The sequence below is a fragment of the Prosopis cineraria genome, unplaced genomic scaffold (assembly GCF_029017545.1).
Source record: "Prosopis cineraria cultivar Desert tree isolate PC_DT_omini unplaced genomic scaffold, ASM2901754v1 PC1, whole genome shotgun sequence".
NCBI classification, from domain to species: domain Eukaryota; kingdom Viridiplantae; phylum Streptophyta; class Magnoliopsida; order Fabales; family Fabaceae; genus Prosopis; species Prosopis cineraria.
This window is the reverse complement of record NW_026555332.1, coordinates 52,613,151-52,633,584: the sequence shown is the minus strand read 5'-3', so window position 1 is coordinate 52,633,584 and position 20,434 is coordinate 52,613,151. Positions and strand designations below refer to the sequence as shown.

The following is a 20,434-nucleotide window of genomic DNA, read 5'->3' as shown; positions in this document are numbered from 1 at the left end:
GATGGTTCTCTCACATTGTAAAGCACAGGAGTGTGACGTTCAAACAGAGACTAACATGATATCGGATGATTAGTATGCTGATGCATTTAAGGAGGAAAGCAAGTCTCAAACATCATCATTTCCTGGCACTCGGCCACGAGGAGAACTGGAGAAGAAGCCTGTGGTATCTGCTAACCTCATTTACACATTAACGAACAAACATTAGTTCATAGACCGACGCTGCTAATTTATTTTATTTTACCTTTGATCCATCATCCTTACACTCCTTCCCATTCGGCTTATATAAATAATGAAATGGCTTCTCCCAAGTCGCAATAGGGGCCAAGTCTAGAGGTAACGATTGTCAGGACTCGGAAAATTCCTCGTGGAATAAGTAAGTGATCTAAAGTCCATGTTTTTGAGATTTAAAATGTTTCGTTTTCAAAAAGGCTGTTAAACGTGTTGTCTTACGAGATAACAGTTTCAGCAGGCATCATTGTTCTATCATTTTTATTTTTTGGCTAGTAATATAATTAGCTTTTTTAATATCAATATATTTAGTTTTTAGACGAGTCAAGATATACGCGGTTATTACCGCGAAACTGGTAAATTGCAATTCAATAAGAATTGAGGCCATTGGCCAAGCAACAAAAAATATAAAATATTTCGAGAACACGAACCCGGAGGCGAAGAAGCGCATACTAAACACCTAAATATTCATCACACGGTTATTGCAACAACACGTATAAATTTCCCCCGTTCTTTACTTCTTGTACTCCTTTTCTTTTTCTTTAGATGAAGCAGAACCGGTGTACCTAGGGACATTCTGCTCTCTTTATGCCATTCACTTGGCAGAGGCGAGTTCATTGCGGATGACTTTGGCGGCAACAACCATGTTGGTAAGGGCTGGCTTCACCTCAGCGTACTTGCGAGTCTTGAGCCCACAATCAGGGTTGACCCACAAGATGTTCTTCTCCAGCACTGCGAGCATCTTGTTGATCCTATCCGCAATTTCCTCCGTTGGTGGAATCCTGGGAGAGTGAATGTCATACACACCAGGGCCAATTCCGGCACCGTATTTCACTCCTTCGCGGAACACTGAGAGAAGCTTCTCATCGGAACGAGAGTTCTCAATGGTGATCACATCAGCATCCATGTCAATAATTGAGTGGATGATGTCGTTGAAGTGGGAGTAGCACATGTGGGTGTGGATCTGCGTTCCATTGTTCACATTAGAATCATGCAGCTTACAAGATGAAGATGTGAAGAGGAAACAGATTGTAACTCGTTTATATCTGATCGGCAAAATACCTGAGTAGTGTCCTTCACACCAACGTTGGTGATCCTGAAGGAGTGGACAGCCCAGTCCAAGTAGTGAGCTTGCTCCGACTTCCTCAGAGGCAATCCCTCTCTCAAAGCAGCCTCGTCAATTTGGATCACGCTGATGCCGGCCTTCTCAAGATCTTCTACTTCCTCCTTAATAGCCAAGGCAATCTGATAGGTAGTCTCAGATCTGCAAATAAATTTACGTATCATGTCAGCCATCTAACTATAAATTAATTACAAGATGACAAGTCTTTTTCTTTTTCATTTCCCCACAACATCTTATAACAGGTCTCGCGTTTGTACCTGGGCTGGTCGTTTCTAACAAAGGACCAGTTCAGAATGGTGACAGGACCAGTAAGCATTCCCTTCATTGGGCGCTTGGTCATGCTCTGAGCCATAGATGACCAGACCACGGTCATAGCTTTTGGGCGGCTCACATCACCATAGATGATTGGTGGCTTCACGCAACGAGATCCGTAAGACTGCACCCACCCATTAACAGTGAAGGCAAAGCCAGCCAACTGCTCGCCAAAGTACTCAACCATATCGTTTCTCTGCATTCAAAGGCATTTGAATTAGGGGAAGTGAATCACTTTATCTTCACTTGGTGCATTGATTTCTTGTCAATATGTGAAAGTAAGAGCTAACCTCTGGTTCCCCATGTACCAGGACATCAATATCAAGCTCTTCTTGAAGTTCAACAACTTTGCGGATTTCTTCTCTAATGAACTTAACATACTCTTCCTCGGAGATCCTGAAGAAATAAAAATTAGGATAATTAAATGACAGACATGTGATGAAGAAAGCAGGGCAGGGCCACCCCCCTCAAAGGCCAGAGATTAAATGAAATGGCTTCTCACTTGTTAGCCTTGTATTCTCGGCGTACCCTCCTCAGCTCTACAGTCTGAGGGAAGGAGCCAATAGTAGTGGTTGGGAGGATTGGAAGGTTAAGCTTCTTTTGTTGAGCATCCAGCCTGGCACTAACATTAGTGGCACGGCGGTGTTCAGAACCCTTCAATGAAGCAACCTGACAAGGCAAGTAAAGAGTCGTTAGAAGGAGCAGACTAATTACTTCCAATGAAACCAGATGAACCCAGCTGGGGCAAAAAGGAAAACTCACAGCCTTCTGAACGGCCTCATTGGTCACTCTTGGAGAGGACTTCCTTGAAGCCAGAGCTGCTGCATTAGCAGAGAAGAAGGCCTGAAAATGGAATCAGAAGAAGAGTTATTCAGGAAATGGGATAACGAAACAAACAGGAATAACACAATACTAAGATCTAAATCAAAGCTCCTAAGAAGAATTTTCATCATCACATTTCCAGTCGAGTGATAATGTCATTTGACAATAAAACTCTAACAACATTTCCAACTTCATACTCAAGCAAAGACAAGGAGGAACTTAATATCTAGTTTTTATCAAGTTCATACTAAAACTGAAAGAATTGAAGCTACCTCATCTTTTCCACCAGACAGTGCCTTGGCCAATGCATTAACTTCAACAATTTTCTGGGCAGCAAAGGCTAGCCATGACTTGATCTCATCATCAAGCTTGGTCTCATTTACAAGATCAACAGCAGTGTGAAGAAGCGAGCAGGAGGTGGACACAACAAGTTTGTCTGCATAAGATTCAGGGAAAAGATATATCAGGATACGATATTGGACATACGCCATCTTATTCCATGAATACATTTAATAATAACCTTTGCCAACAATGCCCTCAAGATCATGTAGTAAACTTAGAGAAGCAGCAAGATCATTAGCCCAGATGTTCCTTCCATCAACCACTCCAGCAAAGAGGTACTTTCCGCTGGGGAACCCAGCCTTGATCAAATTAAGGGTCTGAGTTCCACGGACAAGATCTAATCCATAAGCTGTGACACCCTTGAGAGAAGTGAGGGTCTTGTAAGCATCGGCAGGGATATCAGCAAAGTAGGTTTCAATCAGGACATTCAATCCAGATAAAGAAGATTCAAGTTCCGAGTATGCTTCAGAAAATGCTTGGAGCTTGTGGGGATCAAGGTCCAAAACAAGGGTTGGTTCATCAAACTGGATCCATGAAGCACCAGCGGCCTTAAGATCAGCTATAACTTCCCTGAGTTCATTATTATAAGTTAGAGAAATCCAAGGGTTTGATCATCTGGGGCAAGAAATTAATCGCTTTATACAGTTCAAGGTTCTTACTTGTAAATAGCAAGGATTTTTGGAAGGAGAGAGAGAAGAGAAAAGGTTTTCTCAACACCCTTTGCAGGTTTGGAGAGCAACAAGTATGAGACGGGACCAATCAGGACTGGAACCGTATCTACTCCAAGCTACAAGAAGAAATCAAATATTCAACAACAAGGATAATATATATGAATGCATGAAGTAAAGATCTTATCATAATGACCCAAACACTGCTGACACAAGAGCATCAACAAAACACTTCTCTGTCAAACTCTTGATTGACCTACCATCATAAGAAAGATATAGGTAGGAGCAAACTAGCACAATTATTTCTATCAAGTTAGCCAGCACTTAAGATCCCTTCAACTAAGATTCCACGAGCCTGAACCAGATACCTGATATACTCTCATACCATGCTTCTTGGAACTCAAATAGGCTCACAGCACCTAACCTCTGATTTCAAAGTAAAAATTAATGTCAGACACTAGATAATAGAAAGACATACAGCTTTGGCTTCCTTGTACTCGTCCACAGCTTTGTGAGAAGCATAAGAGAAGTTTACGTCAGGTCCCAATTCAGGGACAATAAAGTGACTGCACCAATTCATTTACAATAGATTAGTTCTTAGCTGACAGCTATCAAATAATAGTTTAGTTGAAGATTGAAATACAATGTAGAACGTAGTATGAGCCATCACTTACTAGTTGGTGTCGAACCATTTGGTCATCTCCATTGCAGGTACTGATGCATTACCTCTGGCCATGGAGAAGTAGGTATCAAATCCAATCTCCCCACCAGTCCATCCATATCTAGGTGGAACAGCACCAAGCAGGGCAGTAGCATCGAGCACCTGATCATAGAAAGAAAATGTGTTGCTGGGGATGTACTTGATCCCAGCATCAGCCATCTGCTTCCAGATTGATGCCCTGAGATCAGCGGCCACCTTTTTCAAATCTTCAGCGCTGCTCTTCCCATCCCAGAATGACTCCAGAGCAAACTTGAGCTCTCTCTTGGGGCCCATGCGAGGATATCCGACAATATGGGATGCCATTGTTCTGGTACATCAGGTCAAATTGCACATGAAACTCAGTTGACGAGATTCAAAAGCTCATAACGGAAGAATCACTGGTTGCTTAACGGATTTTAACACCATTTAAAACAAAAGGAGAAAAGAAAGAGTAATAAAATCATCACGCAATGAAGTTTAAGGATATATATAATATAACTTGGAAAGCATAAGGTAAGAATTACAGTTACTACTATGAACTCGCAAGAAAATATATCATTTGGAAGTTGTCTAGTCATGAGATATGGAAACCAAGCAAAAGACATCTGAAATGAAGCTTAGGTACGTAAACAGATAACGTTTGGAAGGGGACGAAATGAGAAGTTTATCAAACAAAATCATGGTGAAAGTAAATGCAATGAATTAAAAATGAACAGGATAGCATGGAGCAGAGCATAGTACGCAGTAGCTAATTCATATTTAAACAGGGCCCATTTGGAGTTGAGAAGAATCTTAAATCAGTAAATCGAAAATGATCTTATCTAACATTTAATTGCAGCGCCATCATCATGATGTTCCAAGTATATTAACGAAACCGAAGGATGAATAGACAGATCCACTATGAAGAGCGAAACCATGTTAGATCTAGACATCAGGCTGACTAAAAGGAACAGATCTGAGATCTAATTTGCAAGACAGATTACCAACAGCTATCGCACGGCTCAGGTGGAAAGAATGTGAATTCAAATAAGAAAAACGATGCATACATCAGTAAAACAGCAGAGTCTTTAAGTATGCAAGTAAAAGTTGACGGAATCTACTAAATTAGCAATAGATCTCGGTGGAAAGAAAACAGTTGAGGTATGTAATGGTAGAAATGTGCAAGGTACAGGGAATCAAGAATCAATGATTCAGCAGGTCTTCATCAAATTTAAGAACGTGCCACACGGTGGAGAAGATTTAGAATGGACTGTGAAAGAGAATCAGAATGAAACTCGCCACAGAAATTGAGATGAAGGGGGGTAAGGATCTCATACCTTTCGGGTAAATGGAGACTAGTTCTCGCTTCTGAGATGAGGCAGCGATAGATAGAAGCAGAGAGCTCAGCGCGAACAACCAGGGGCGGCCTTGGGATTATTTATAGCCAGTTCGGGCAAAAGTTAGATCTGAGATCAGTTCTATTACCATTTTCGTTTTTCATTAATAATTCCACGCTTATTTTTTGAGAGATATTTAAATTCTAAGGTAAATTATAATTTTAAGTCCCCGTATTTTATTGAAATTTTATTATAAGTCTTTATATTTTTTCTATGTTCTAAATCAGTTCAGAGCCACCCTTCAAGGGTGGTGAGGCAGCAGGGGGTCACAGGAGGTTTTTATCTCCCATTATTTTCCAGCGTATATGCTGGAAAAAATTGTAAAAAGTTTTATTGCCCTTTCCCTTTTTAGCCCAAGGCTGCGTTCCTAACATTAGAAAGGAATGAAGTGCAGTCTATCCTTTTATTTTTTTAATATTGTAGGTCTTTCAGAATATTGAAAAATAAAATTGTAGAACCTATAACATTAAAAAAAATTTGAGAATTTATAGCAAAATTTGATTAAAAAGCAGAAATTTAAAGTTACATTTTTTCAAATTTCAAATAGATCTAAATTAACTTCTGACTCAAATTAGCTATTGAAACATTCGTTTTTTTAATTAAGATTAAAATAAAACAAAAACCCTTGCTTGTAATCAATATGCTTCCTCTATTAAAAAATATAAGGTATTTTTAACCGAATCTCACCCTAATAAAGTAGTTACCTACTTTCTAATTAACCCTATCTTTTCATATTTACTCCTATTAAACAATCTATAATAAATATAAAGTCATTATCAATTAGGGCACTTTTGAAAAAACAGTCAATAATTACATCTCGAAAGATTAAAAATGTTTTATATTTTTTAATATCAAATTCTTCAAAAAATGCCTTACATTTTTTAACAAAGGGAATATGAGTTTTTAACATGAATTTTTATGAAGAAATGTAAAATTCTTTAAGTAAAGCATATACCTATTATATTGTTATAATAAATTTATGTTAATCCAATTTTAATTTTTAAATTTTTATTAATAAGAAAAATGAAAAAAATGCTTTCAATTAATTATTAATAATGAGCTTACTTTATGCAGCACCGGGCGGGATTTTTTTTTTTTTTTTCCGACGGCATGGGAGATTTTGGTGGATTGGAAAATGGTACTATTTGGTGTATTGCATGTTTCAGTTTCATTCCCAAAAAAAAAAAATGGCAGTATTCGGGAGTTTCATTTCTACGGGCGTGATTGTAGTTTTTAAAGCCACTGGAGATCCTATGGGACACATGAGTCGGCAAAAATGTTAAAAACATACGGCGGGCTTGAATATGTATTTTATATAAGCTTAAAAAAAAATGAAGACAAATTCCTCCTCGCATGTCACCTCGCTGAATCATTCATTTTAACTCGAGTGGCTTCCTTAATTTGCCTTCAAATGTTTTTGGTGAAATAAAAATAGAAAAATAAATAGTAAATAGAAGGGCGATGTGCCCTTCTCTTCCTGCTATCACCCTTTGAATGTACATGGGGACTACTACTAGACTCCCAATAAAAAACGAGGGTCCACCGAAACATCTTGAAAATTTTAAAAATGAATTGAAAAATCCTTGCATGTATTTTCTCGTTCACTATATCATCTGTTTCTAATTCAAATATATTGTTTCACAAGTTTTATTTATTTCCTAAAATCTTAATGATCCTGATTCTTTGGTATTCATCGGCTTTCAAAGAAAGCATTGCTATTAATGTCCGAACATTACTTCGTTTTCGACAACAACATAAATCAAAAGTTTTTGCAAAAAGTGCAATGATGTTTCTCTTGCTGGCAAGATCCGTCCAATTTTAGAAGAAAAACCCAACATGGCATTCATAACTATTTGCACAGACAACATTAAAAATGTTCGTGGCCAATATTTTTTCCTCTCAATAATTGTTTAAGTAAAAAGAACATGGGAAAGTCATACAAAAAATGGATATTATCGTCGCTGCAATTTGCAAGGCGCTTTTAAAAATAATTTAATATCTTAAAATATAAAATATTTTGATAAAAATAAAATATTATTAATTACAATTGTTTTAATATTATCATTCCCTCCTCACTATATTTTTCTATACACTCTTCATTATATTTTTTTTTCTCTAATATTTTACAAATAAAATTATATTAAATATATGTATGTAAAAAGAAAAAAGAAAATATCACGTTTCCTGAATCAGTCCATCTCCTGCTCTACTCCTTATTCATACAGGTGGCTGCTGAGAGAGAAACAATATCCCGATGTGCCTGTGCGAGGCTGCCAGGTATAAAGCCAGAGGCAGAGGAAACGACGTTTCGTTTTGCTTTACGACACCGACGGGTGGCCCATCATGATCATCCACGGGCTATGGTTTGGAAGGCCGAAACAGAAATCACTTCAAAATGTTCGGTCGTTTTCCCATACAGAGACCAACCAGATGCCTCCCTCGCGCCACGGAAAGAATCATAGAGTATTTCAAATAATTTTGGTGCTCCGTTAACTATTAACCTCGTCCAAGATTAATAAAAGGAACAAAATGAATAATCAAATAATGAAATTATTCATTATTGTCGTCACCAATGAATTATGTGAACGGCTTGTTTTTTTTTAAAAAAGAATTATCCATGTGAACGGGAGTGTGCGGAGAGACGGGGGGAGAGAGACGGGGTTGGTTGAGGGAGTTGGTGGCGGGCCGCCTCTCCACCAGTAAGCACGATGCGTGTGGGTCTGTGGGATTTGCAATTTCCCATATGTCTTCCTGAATTGCCCATACTACCCTTCACATCCTCTTTTAATGACGGCGAGGGGCGGAGGTTGGTGGGCTTTTTATTTTTTGGTTTTTTTTTTAGGGGGGTGATTCTCTGCGCATGACATCACATAATTACATAGTACCGTTTACTGTGCGCTGATCGTGTGACGCGTGAGGGCCACGAACAGTAACTTTCACGGTATTTTTCCTTTCTTTGTTTTATGCTTTACATAAACTATAAAAATAAATTGTCGCGAAAAAGGAAATCGCAAAAAAATTAATTCCTTTCTAGAAAGAAATTAATATTTTTGAAAGATAAAAAATATTATATACTTTACTTTAGATATTTTAAATGTATGTATCCAATTTAATTAAAATATACTAAATTTTTTATATATTGTTTATTATATAAAAAATTGATGGTTAATATTATTAAGTACTAATACTTTAACTTTGCTTATTCTAACTTGACTTGATCAAATAAAATTTATATTAACTGATAGGGGCTGATTGGTTAGGTTTAATGAAAGATGTTAGTCCTTGATGAATTAAGATTTAAATTTTATTGAGAGAGGTATTTATATTTAATATTTAATTATATTTCAAATGTAATTTTCTTAATAAAAAAATACTTGTTAATAATAAAAAATAAAAATTACATTAAACATATAAAACGTATGAGAATAGGATGTTAAAGGTCTCAAGCGGCTTCTCTGCAGTGTATCTCAAATGGATTTCTAAACTTGGATGTGGATCCATTTATGTGGAAATTAATCCCATAAACAATTTTTTAAAAAAATTGAACTTAAACATCTAAAATCTACTCACGCAATATTACAATAAAAAATAGGGGTAGAGGGAGACCAGCATAGTTTACAGCTCTCATATTTTTTTTAAATGTTATATAGATACTATATATTTTTAACATTTATAAAAGCTTTGTAATATATAAATATATATATATATATATATATTAAGTTTGACATCGATCGTTATTAAATCCTGACTTTACTTCTTAAAAGATAAAATATCCTGAAAAATATTGGTAAAATTCAAAGCCTCTATAATATTTATTTGGTCAAAATATATATTTAATTATTTAATTTTATACAGTATTTTACTTTAGTCTTTTATTTTTATAAAGTGATTTTTTTAGTTCCTTAACTCTAACAAATTTTTATGTTAAACATTTAAAGATTGAAAAAATATTTTTAAACATTAACATATTAAATTTAATTTTTTTAAGATAACAATAATTGGCACAAAAAATAATTATCAAAACTAATGATATTAAGATTAAATAATTAAAAATATATTTTAAAAAATTAAAGATTTGAATTAAAATCTTATAAAAAGTTAAATGATTAAAAATATATCTTAGCCTATTTGTATTTTATTAACGCTGTTTTATTTGCCTTTTGTTATAAAAAATATCACACTACTATGATCACACACTGGTTACAATCTCTCTATTTTTATTTTTTTTTTGGGCCACACATGGGTTACGAGTCTAAAAAATCTCCTGAGTATGGTGCTCGAACAAAAGAGTACTGAATGCTTGAAAAAATTAGGGAAGGTTTTTTATGATCAGGTATAAAAGGGACAAGATTTGTAACCATTAACGATTGATAATATAGTTAGTTTTTGCTGGCATTTAACGTTCGCTGTGGATTAAATATAATTCCAAATCTGAAGTAGAGAAAAGGACATCGTATATAAAAGTTATTTCATATTATTTGACATTCAAGTTAAACGTGTACGTGCATTTTCAGGGATTAATCTGTCAACAAAACATGACTAATGTACATTTGATTCATGGCTTATTCAATGAAATATATAATGGATAGTTGAATGCTGACCAAGTAATTTCACTGTCGTGCGTAATTTGTGGGCAGGTTGACTCGAGCAATGGAAATTATACTGCTGCCTGCCCCTGGTGCATCGGGTAATCAGGCATGATTGTTCTTTATGACCACAGGGAGCAAGATTAGTTTTCGTTTATGTTTATATATATATATATATATATATATGTATATATTCTCTGGCTACCCGGCCGTAAGAAAATAAATGGTAACGTAATATTTAATATTGCAGGAGTACCAGGGAAAAAAAAATTTTATCAAAAAGTCTCATAAATTTTATAAAATACTTTTAAATCTCAAATATTGTGCATTGATAATTTAACTAATGATATTAATAATTACACAATGGCCATTTACAATTTGTATGATTTAAATCTAAGAAAATGTTACTGTTGTTCCCACTATAGTTTTTATTGGTCGGAGTATTGAAAGAGCATTTTCATTTTTTTTACGGTGAAAAACTGAAAATTCTATATCTTTATTTTGTCAACTTTTCTAAAATTCATCCCACCATTTCTTTTCAATCCTTGCCATAAATGATAAAACGTGAGAAAAAGTTAAAGCAACTTCTTCACTACAAAAGGGGTAATTATTCCCACATTAATCTGGTATGAGAGAGAAATACAACAACATAATATTATGTTGACTTATTAGAGTTTTTGTTTGATTTAAGGGTTAGTTTTAAATTTTTATTTATAATTATTTTTTATACTTTTATTATATAAGTATTGACAAGATTGTTCCACATAACGTATAAATAAAATCAAAGAATCTATTTACTATTTCAATGATGATGTGACAATTTTGTTAATGGATAATTTATAAGTATATTTGTAAATGCTTTTTAAAATATGAGGGCATGCCTTAATTTTTGTAACCAAGATTGAAAATTCGAGTTAGTAGGGCCTAGCCCAAAAAGGTCGGACTCTTTAAAAGTCCGAATAGCCAAGTTCAGTTCAAATATCATAATTTTATTTTTAAAATTATTTTCAATTAATTTTTTCACTTTAAAATTATTTATTTTATTTTGTAAAAAATGTAAATTATTTTTTAATACTTAAATGATGTATATGACTCAAATATATGATATTTTAATATAAAATGACTTAGAACTTAATTCTTGTGATTAGAGCTGAAAATTCAGACTAGTAGAGCCTATTTGGGTCTGGCTTGAAAAGGTCAGATTCTCTGAAAGTTTGAATAGCCAAGTTTAATTCAAATGTTAGAATTTTATTTTTAAAAGTATTTTTGATTAATTTTTTTACTTTAAAATTAATTGTTTTATTTTGTAAAAAATGTAAATTATTTTTTATGTTTAAATAATGTATAGGACTCAAATATATAATATTTTAATATAAAATGACTTAGAACTTAAATAATTAATTAATATTTATTATATTTTATATATTTTTTAAAAATTTATTCAAGTATTCACGCCAACGTAAAAAAATTATCTCTTTTCTAAGCCTAATCTTACATTTTTTTTGGATGAGTTTAGGCTAATTAGTTGGACTTTGCTCGAATTGTTAGCTCTACTTGTGAGCCTTGAAACCTAGCTAACTCACCTAAACCTGTTATGTAAAAAATAATAATACAATATTAGATCACAATCGAAATATAAGAATTGTGTGTATGTTATCCCCTCCGTCTCAAATTATATGATATTTTTGAAGGAATTTTTTCATCTTAAAATATAGGATAATGGATTAAGATTTTATTAAATGCATTAATTTTAATATTACCCTTTTATCTCGTTATACTTAATTTTCATCAATTCTCTTTTTAATATATTAAATGATAGATATTTTTAAAAATTTTTAATTTTATTTTAAAAACATAAGATTGTTAAATATTTTTAATAAAATTTATTAATATATAAGATTTTATTTAAAAATATTTTATAATTTAAAATAAAGGAAGTACGATATATTTTGTTTTTCAATGTGGCCTCCTATATTGGTACAGGGTTAATCTTTCTTCGGAATCACACGAGCATTAAGTCAACCACTACATGAAAGAATCATGCTTTTTAATTAGCAAGTTTACTGTCTAGATAATCAATCACCACCCTTTATTTAAAAATATAAATTCTTTTGCTAAATTTCACTGTCAATAAATTAATTAATTATTTTTAAGTTAATATCATGTTTCTATGTTTACACTTTTTTAATAAAGTATTTCACTTAAAATTTTAAAAAATATCTTATTTGTATCTGAAATAATAAAATACCTTACATTTTTAAGTATTAAATCTTAAAAAAATGATTTATGTTTTTAATGGAAGGATTACCCTTTTTATTGTTCATAAGCATTTTTTTAAGACAATCTTATTTGAAACGTAAAGGAATATTAAATAGATTTTTATCAATGACTAATTGCATCCATCAATTTGGTTTAAAAAACGTGCATACTTAACTTGAAAAAAGATTATTAGAAAGATCATCCACTCTCTATCTCTCCCTCCCCCCACCCTTTTTGTTTGCAATTCCTGAAGGAAAAAGACTAACTTGAGCTAGGCCCAAGGCCATTGAGGCTTTTTAATTTGAAATAATTTCAATAAAAACTCTTTTATTATATTTAATTACATTTAAAATATTTAAAATTTTAGAATTTCACTGTAATATAGAAGTATTGATTTGATGATAAATTTTTAAGAGAAATGATAAAATTATCTCTCATTAATTTATAAACTTCTCTACTTTACTTATTCATTTACTCACTAAATGTTGTTAATTACTTTACTTTATTTATTTATTTTCTCAAAATGCAATCAAGTAAAAGTCTAATAATGAACAAGTGACGTAAAATAATAAACAATAATTCGTGAATAAATGAACAGTATATAATATAATAATCAACATGTTATGTTAATATGATTTAAACGCCTGAAATAAAAATAAGTTAGGTAGGATAATTGACAACATTCGGTGAGTAGATAAATCAGTGAAGTTGGGAAGTTCTAATGTTAATTTAAAAGAGGGGTAATTTTGTCACTTCTTCTCAAAAAGTTTATTATCAAATCAGTATCCTTGTATAACAGTAAAATTTTAAAAATTTAAAGGCTTTGCATGTAAAAAAAATTGGTCAAGGGTCCTGTGTTGAAATTCTTCCTTTTAATTATTATTCCTCGTCTTTTTCAATCAGCAAGCCAGCTTCATGAGATAAATTATGCAGTGAATCCTCTGCTCTCTCATCTTGTCACAGATGTAACAGCTAGCTGAGGGTCCTGATGCAGTAACTTAAATTCGTGTCTACCAAATTTATAATTTTTCTCAACCTATCTCCCTCTTTTTTTTCCTGCCAAAGTTCTCAAGCTATCTATTCGCTGCACGTATTAAAATAAGTTTTTATTGATATAAAAATTTTCATATTGTAAGTAATTAAAATATATATTTCAGAAAATCAACACATATTTTTATAAATAATTAGTCTAATTAATTTTTTATAAATTAGTCATCTAATTTTTACCTTTAGAATAAAAAAAGTAGAAGGGCAAAAATATTTTAAAACTTTTTCTCCAGAGACGTCTGATATCTTAAGTTTTCTTTAAGAATAATATAGTCTCATAACTTTAAAAAATGATACAATGTTGTCTTATCATTAAGCTAGACTCATAATTGGCCGTTAAATATGATATTTTGACCAACTTTACATTGTCATATGTTGAGCCACTCTTCTGAATCACTCTTCCTCTTCCCCTCCTCTCTCTGCTATTTCACTACCCACCCTTGAGCCGGAGCTTCATCCTCTTGTGCAACAATGAGCCATGATGAAAGAGTGACAATTTTGCTTGATTGAGATTCAGGAAGTGAGAAATAGGGAATGGGATTGAACCACGATGAATGAACTATTTGTGCCGGTGATGTTGAAGATGGAGGGCTCCTTGTGAAGGAACAAATGTAGAATGGGGTTGAACCACACAGATCTTCACCTCAACAAAGTTCCTCTTGCCACCATCACCATTACTAATCAAGCTTCTCTACAATTCATGGCTTCCAAATCCTTGGGCCTACTTTGATGGTCACATTGGGATGATTTTGAGTTTTCATGGGTCCTATGTCAAGTCCTAGACGAGAGATCGAGAAAGGGTTCTCCATTCTAGTTCATTGCTTCTTCTTAAGTCTTGCCTTGTTGTTGTACTAGTCTGAGATGCTGATTTTTTTAGTTGTAAGTTGGATTGAGTCTCGACTTTGTACGATGTCTTGGAGTAAAAGTTCCATGACATTTTTGTCCTCTTACTTAAATTAAAAATGAGCAATATTTTTAATCATAAACATCTCATATTTGTCTGGCGTGTCTTAATCTCAAATATGCTCGTCTCACACGCTTCAAATTTTGAAGCATGGTACTTCCTCCCATCCTAAGGGAGTGCATAAAATAACATTAATAATCCACTAAAAAAAACATGATGAATAAAACCGCAGTAATGAACTAACCAACTAATAATGAAAATATTATTCCCTCCATTTAAAAATGTAAGGTATTTTTAATTAAATTTTACTCCTCAATAAAGTAATTACCTACTTTCAAACTAACCTTATCTTTTCATATTTACCTCTATTAAACACCATATAATAAACATAATTAATAGGGACACTTTTTTAAAAAAAGCAATGATTACTCCTCGAAAGATTAAAAATGCCTTACATTTTTTAACACCAAATATAACAGCCCTCCTGGGTCACCACTGCCTCTCCAGGGTCTTTTCCCAGGCGCTGGACACTTCCCTCTCACAAGGTAATGCCGGCTTTAGCCCAGGTGGTACTGAGCGTATTCCTCACCCCACCCTCACGGGGGTCTTTTGGAACCTCCCCAGACTCGAACCTCCAACCTCTACCACCTTAACGAAGTTGAGGCGAAGTCTGGTACCATTGAGCCAGGTTCGAGTCTGGGAGGTTCCAAAAGACCCCCGTGAGGGTGGGGTGAGGAATAACCACTGTACCACCAGTGGGAAAGCCGGCAATCATGTGGTGACTCAGGAGGGCTGTTATATAAAAGGCGCCTTTTATGTAACAGCCCTCCGCTCACCCCGCCTACCAGAGGTCTTTTGCGGCGCTGGACACTCTCCCCCCAGGCCCCACAACAGGGCGACCCCATCCCTTACGGTGAGCATCAGGAGACAAAGGCTTCCCCGCAGTAGTGTGCGGATTATTCCCCTTGCGGAGAGCCTCCCCAGGTTCGATCCTCCAACCTCTCCTACATAACAAAGTTGAGGCTGAACCTGGTACCATTGAACCACGTTGACTCAATGGTACCAGACTTCACCTCAACTTCGTTAAGGTGGTAGAGGTTGGAGGTTCGAGTCTGGGGAGGTTCCAAAAGACCCCGTGAGGGTGGGGTGAGGAATAACCACTGTACCACCAGTGGGAAAGCCGGCAATCATGTGGTGACATGTGTGTTGTCCAACGCCTGGAAAAAGACCCTGGAGAGGCAGTGGTGACCTAGGAGGGCTGTTACACCAAACTCCTTAAAAAATGTCTTATATTTTTAAACAGAGGGAGTAATTAGTAAACCAAATCTTGAATGAAAATATTTCAAGATTTAAAAATGAACAAATTAATATGCATATCTTTATAATTTCTCTTAATTTTACATTAGGCACATATAATTTATTTTGTTTTATTTAAGTTCTTACAAGTTGATTCGTTAGATCTGTTAATCTCTAAAGGTTAAAATTACAATACTTTGAAAATAGTGTTTATAGTGTTAAATGCATGGAGTAATCTTTTGTTATTTGAAGAATCTTGTACTCACTAACCCAATAAAAATATAAAATAGAAAAAATAAGCCACTCTCTCCATTTTAAAATGCAAATCATATTTTAAAAATTGTTACGTGCTATACCTTTACTTATAATTTTAATAAAGTATTTAAAAAAAAACGATCCATTGAAGTCGAGGTGTCCATGTTGGGTCGATGCCTGAACGAGACCGTGGCGTATTTTTGAGCTGTCTTCTTTGATAAAGGCGGAGGTCATGGTCTCATGGAAAAAGAAAGATTGGAAGAATCACTTGCCAATTGATTTTTGCAACGGAGACGATGGAGTCAGTAGGTGACGCCTTTTACAATGCGCTCGCTTGCAACTGCGAGAGGTGTGTTTAATTTAAGAGAACAAAGGGCTCTTTTATTTTAGTTTATTTGAAAAAAAATTACTCATTTTTTGTAAAAAAATTATTTTGTAAGCTTTTATGATATTTTTTTAAATTTTTAAAAATAATCAAAATTTTAAAAAATAGATATCTGATTATTTTAATAAGTTACTTTGAGTTCCTTCTAAAAATAATCTAATGCAGTAAATAATATCATAAAATTTTAAAATAATATAATAATAAATAATGTTTATAAAAATCAATGAAGATATCATGAAATTTAAAAATAACTAATTAATGATTACTTTTTTTATTATTGTAACCAAATATAAAATAATGTCTGCTTTTTATAAAATCTTTACAAAATAAATCTCTTTTTATAAAATTTCTAAACGACCTAAAAATTATTTATTTTTTAAATTTTAAATAAACAGGCCCAAAATTCGTGAAGCAACAGTCTGAAGTATTAAAGGATCTATTGTCTGCATTATGCATTCGCATCTAAATTGAGCGTGTCTAGGCTTGCATTTTACAGTAGTATGCTGGACCATCGCACATCGCTCTTTTATTGAGTAATTAGACATTTTTTCGATAAATAACGTGACTTCGTATGAATTTTACCGCAAACACGTTTTTATATGTACTGATATGAAATCTGAATTTTCATTCACATTATTTACAAATTATAAAAATTTATTATCTTGTCATTTCTATTTATTTTTTACGGTACAGAGACGTTTTAAGTGCACTATTTTTATGTTTTGGAGTATTTAGAATCAGAACCCTATATAGTTTCACCACTTCCCCCAGCCCCCTTCATTCATTTCTGCAAGGGCAGTTAAGTTCTAACAGGAAAAAAAAATAAAGATAATTAGGTTCTTGGGGATTTTTTCAAAAAAATAAATTACAAGTACAAACTCAAACGAATATGAATTTAAGATTTTCAATTAAAATCAGGACATTTTTAATTCTTAACGTGACTCTCAAATTACAATTGAAGTTACTGTTTGCAATTGATTGGATCATTGTTTATTACTTACTTCCTCTAGACTGTCATATGAGTCACTGGTAAGAGGTAACTACTTCAAGCAAGTGCGTGGCCAGGAATTTTGAGGGTATAAAATAAAAACATTTATATGTGAAATTTTAAAAACGTGACTATTACAAAAAAAAAAGTAACTTTTTACAGAAAGCATTCTTAAGTATAATCTCTTGTCTTTTGCATAAATAATTTTGTGATAGATATTAAACACAAATCATTCAAGGTGTCTTCATATTTTAATTTGTTGCAACACTTGATAAAGCTCACTAGTAATCCTTATAATTTCTTTATCAATTACGAAATAAAAATAAAATCAAATGATATCATTACCTTTTGAGCATGTGTGCATCACCACGATAAGAATAAACAAGTCGCAGCTGCATCTTCAAGAACCGAAATAGTTGCATCGTGCTTGAATAAAAAAACTTCATATGAAATTAAAAATCATTTGGTGTCTCCAAACCATTGTAATGCACTCACTTTGTCACTTGTCTGAATTTTATTAGTTTCCATCGGACTGGCAATTTAAAATGCAAAAATATTTTGTAATCAGTATTGTGCCGACAAAGAATAAATATATACACAACATTTACAAATGTTCAAACTTTGAAATAATAAATATATACCAACTACTTATTCACTTGCAACAATAAAAGTTATATATAATTGAGATAAACAGTGTACATAATAATTTAGAGAGACTGAAAATATACTCTGATATTTTATTTGAAAAAAAATAAAAAGTCAAGGGGGATCATGGCCCTATGATTCAAACAACAAGTGACAAAGTTGGGTGAAACATAAGTATTTTGTTAAATAATCTACATAAGTGTTTGGTTAGTGACAATTGAAATTTTAACATAATATTTTATTATAAATGAATTAGGATGTAGTCAAAAAAACAACCATAAAATTTTCTAATATTCTATACTTCCAATCGAGTAAAATTTATAAGCTATGTCATGTATTATTATGAAATGGTGATAATAATGTTTTTTTAAAATTTTGCTTATAAACTAACCGTTATGAATTACTTTACTTCCTTCTCTGTTTCCCCAGAGGTCTGTTACTGAATTGAAGGCGCCGCGCCGGTCACGCGCCTTCATTCCAACTTCCTTCTTTTCTATTTTTGCAGGATGCCCTTTTTTTCCCTGCTTTTCTTTTGTTCTTTTTATTTTTTTGGCCGAGCTTTTCTTTTGTTCTGCTTGTACATGCTCATGTATCCTCTAAAAATTGATAAGTTACAAATATTTATATAAATGATTATAAATTTAAATTTTTTAACTATAAATAAAATATTTTAATTCTAAATACTATTGTTTTTTTTTTTTTTGGGTTTTGCGAGCAGGTCCCAGCACCATATTGATGGCCGTGCGTCTGCCACGCACCCCATTCCAACTTCCATTGAATGCAGCCCGCAATTGAGGTTACATTCAACGCCTTTTTTCTCTCTCTTTTTTTTACATGTACTCCCTTAAATAATTTTTTTTAACAGATTAAATGTTTAAAAATATAAATTATTTTTATTATTTTAAAGTGTAGTGATTTTTTTTAGTGCTTCTAATTAATAAATTAATTTATATTTATTTTAAGATAAAATATATTATTAAATAAGAGAAAATATAAAAAGATATATTAGTTTAAAAATAAATAAATATTCTATTGAAAGATAAAATTTAATTAAAAATATTTTATATTTTTAAATAAAGTAAATATATATTTTTTCAGTCTCTGTGTATTAGTCATTTTTAATAGTACATAATTATTCTTCGAACTTTATAATGCCTATAAACACACACACAAAGCAGTAAAGTTGTCACGAATGTTATATGAATAACCAATCAAGAGGACCGATTTTCGCGTTTCCCCAGGCGAATAATGAAAGATCCATGAACTTATTTTTAAAAAGGAAATGATAGAAAAAACTATTAAAATATATGAATGATCGCAAAATTCGGCAAAATATGATAATTCATTTTAAGTTTTTTATAATCTTTTTGACATTAATATTTTTAGTAAAATGTCTATAATAACCTGAATTTAGAATTAAAACATTTAATACTTGTCAAAATTATTTTGTTAGAACAACTCGTAATTTTTTTTCAAAAAATATCTTGTTTGAATTTATCCTTGTATTATTTAATGTAGCATGAAAAAACATGATATAACTAAATATTTATTCACACTCTTCATAAGAAAGGGTCGAGAATTAAAAAAAAAAATTACTTATCATTTTTTTAATAAAAGACAATAACCATTTTTGGTATGTAAAATGTGATTGGAAATGTCTAACAGTCTAGATCTACGTTGTAAGCTTTTACCTGTTTGAAATTAAAATAAAATAAAATAAAGACAAAAAATCTCATCCAGCAAGTAATTCTTCAAGTCCTCGAGTGGAGGCGTCGGTGGGTTGACTGGTTTATGGACCTGGAGATCACCGCCCTATTACAAGTGGCGGTGCCAATGGTGAGCTGGTCACCGCATTCGCTTATTTTATCCTCTTTAACACTCGCGCTTCCGCGAGAACTCCTTGATGCAAGTGAACACGTTTCATAACTGAGTGTGTGTGTGTATTTCTTATATTTTTACAAATTTATCATGTTTTGTTATTGGATTCCCCTCCCCCCCTCCCTTCAAGTCCCTGTATCTCTTGTCCGCAGTGTTGATACTTTTATTTTTAAACATGTTCGAAGAGATTATGACATGGCATTAATAGCGCCATAAATAGTCTGACTTATAATTAACTGTCTTAAATCTTGTGTTAAATATTAAAGGAAGAAAGAAAGAGACATGACATGTATAAAATGCTACTTTCATCTCAAATTATAAGATATTTATAGACAAAATCTTACATACCAATCAACCTCATTAAGTATGCTTAACAACCTTATCTTTTCAAAATAAAAATATAAACTTTTAAAAATATTCATCATCTAATATATTAAAAAGAGAAGGAACAAAAATTAATTATAAAGAGAGAAAGGATAATATTAAAATTTGAGCATTTTATGAAACCTTAATCTACCCAAAATATTTTATATTTTTGAACGAATAAACTACTTTAAAAGTCCTATAATTTAGGACGGAGGGAGTATCAAGGAAGAGAGACCGACTAGAGAAAACAGAGA

The 20,434-nt window shown here is 32.7% G+C and overlaps 1 protein-coding gene across 1 annotated transcript; it reads right to left on the bottom strand.

Annotated features, from left to right (window-relative positions):
- Positions 1–560: 560 nt before the first annotated feature.
- On the bottom strand, positions 561–5,667 carry LOC129317770 (5-methyltetrahydropteroyltriglutamate--homocysteine methyltransferase). Its single transcript, XM_054962145.1, has 12 exons — positions 5,512–5,667; positions 4,170–4,523; positions 3,974–4,061; positions 3,487–3,614; positions 3,006–3,397; positions 2,758–2,921; positions 2,426–2,506; positions 2,166–2,332; positions 1,954–2,059; positions 1,609–1,859; positions 1,291–1,492; positions 561–1,192 (listed from the first exon to the last, which is right to left on the bottom strand). Exons 2-12 carry the CDS (start codon positions 4,517–4,519, stop codon positions 824–826), a joined length of 2,298 nt encoding a protein of 765 aa, XP_054818120.1. The 5' UTR covers positions 4,520–4,523; positions 5,512–5,667; the 3' UTR covers positions 561–823.
- Positions 5,668–20,434: the final 14,767 nt, after the last annotated feature.

What these genes read in the sequence shown, in the direction of transcription:
- LOC129317770 (XM_054962145.1), bottom strand. Translation starts at nt 4,519, where the DNA reads ATGGCATCCCATATTGTCGGATATCCTCGCATGGGCCCCAAGAGAGAG. An exon ending in AAAATCCTTGCTATTTACAA is followed by an intron (nt 3,398 to 3,486) that starts GTAAGAACCTTG and finishes TAATGAACTCAG; the next exon opens with GGAAGTTATAGCTGATCTTA. An exon ending in TGTCTGGTGGAAAAGATGAG is followed by an intron (nt 2,507 to 2,757) that starts GTAGCTTCAATT and finishes TTCCATTTTCAG; the next exon opens with GCCTTCTTCTCTGCTAATGC.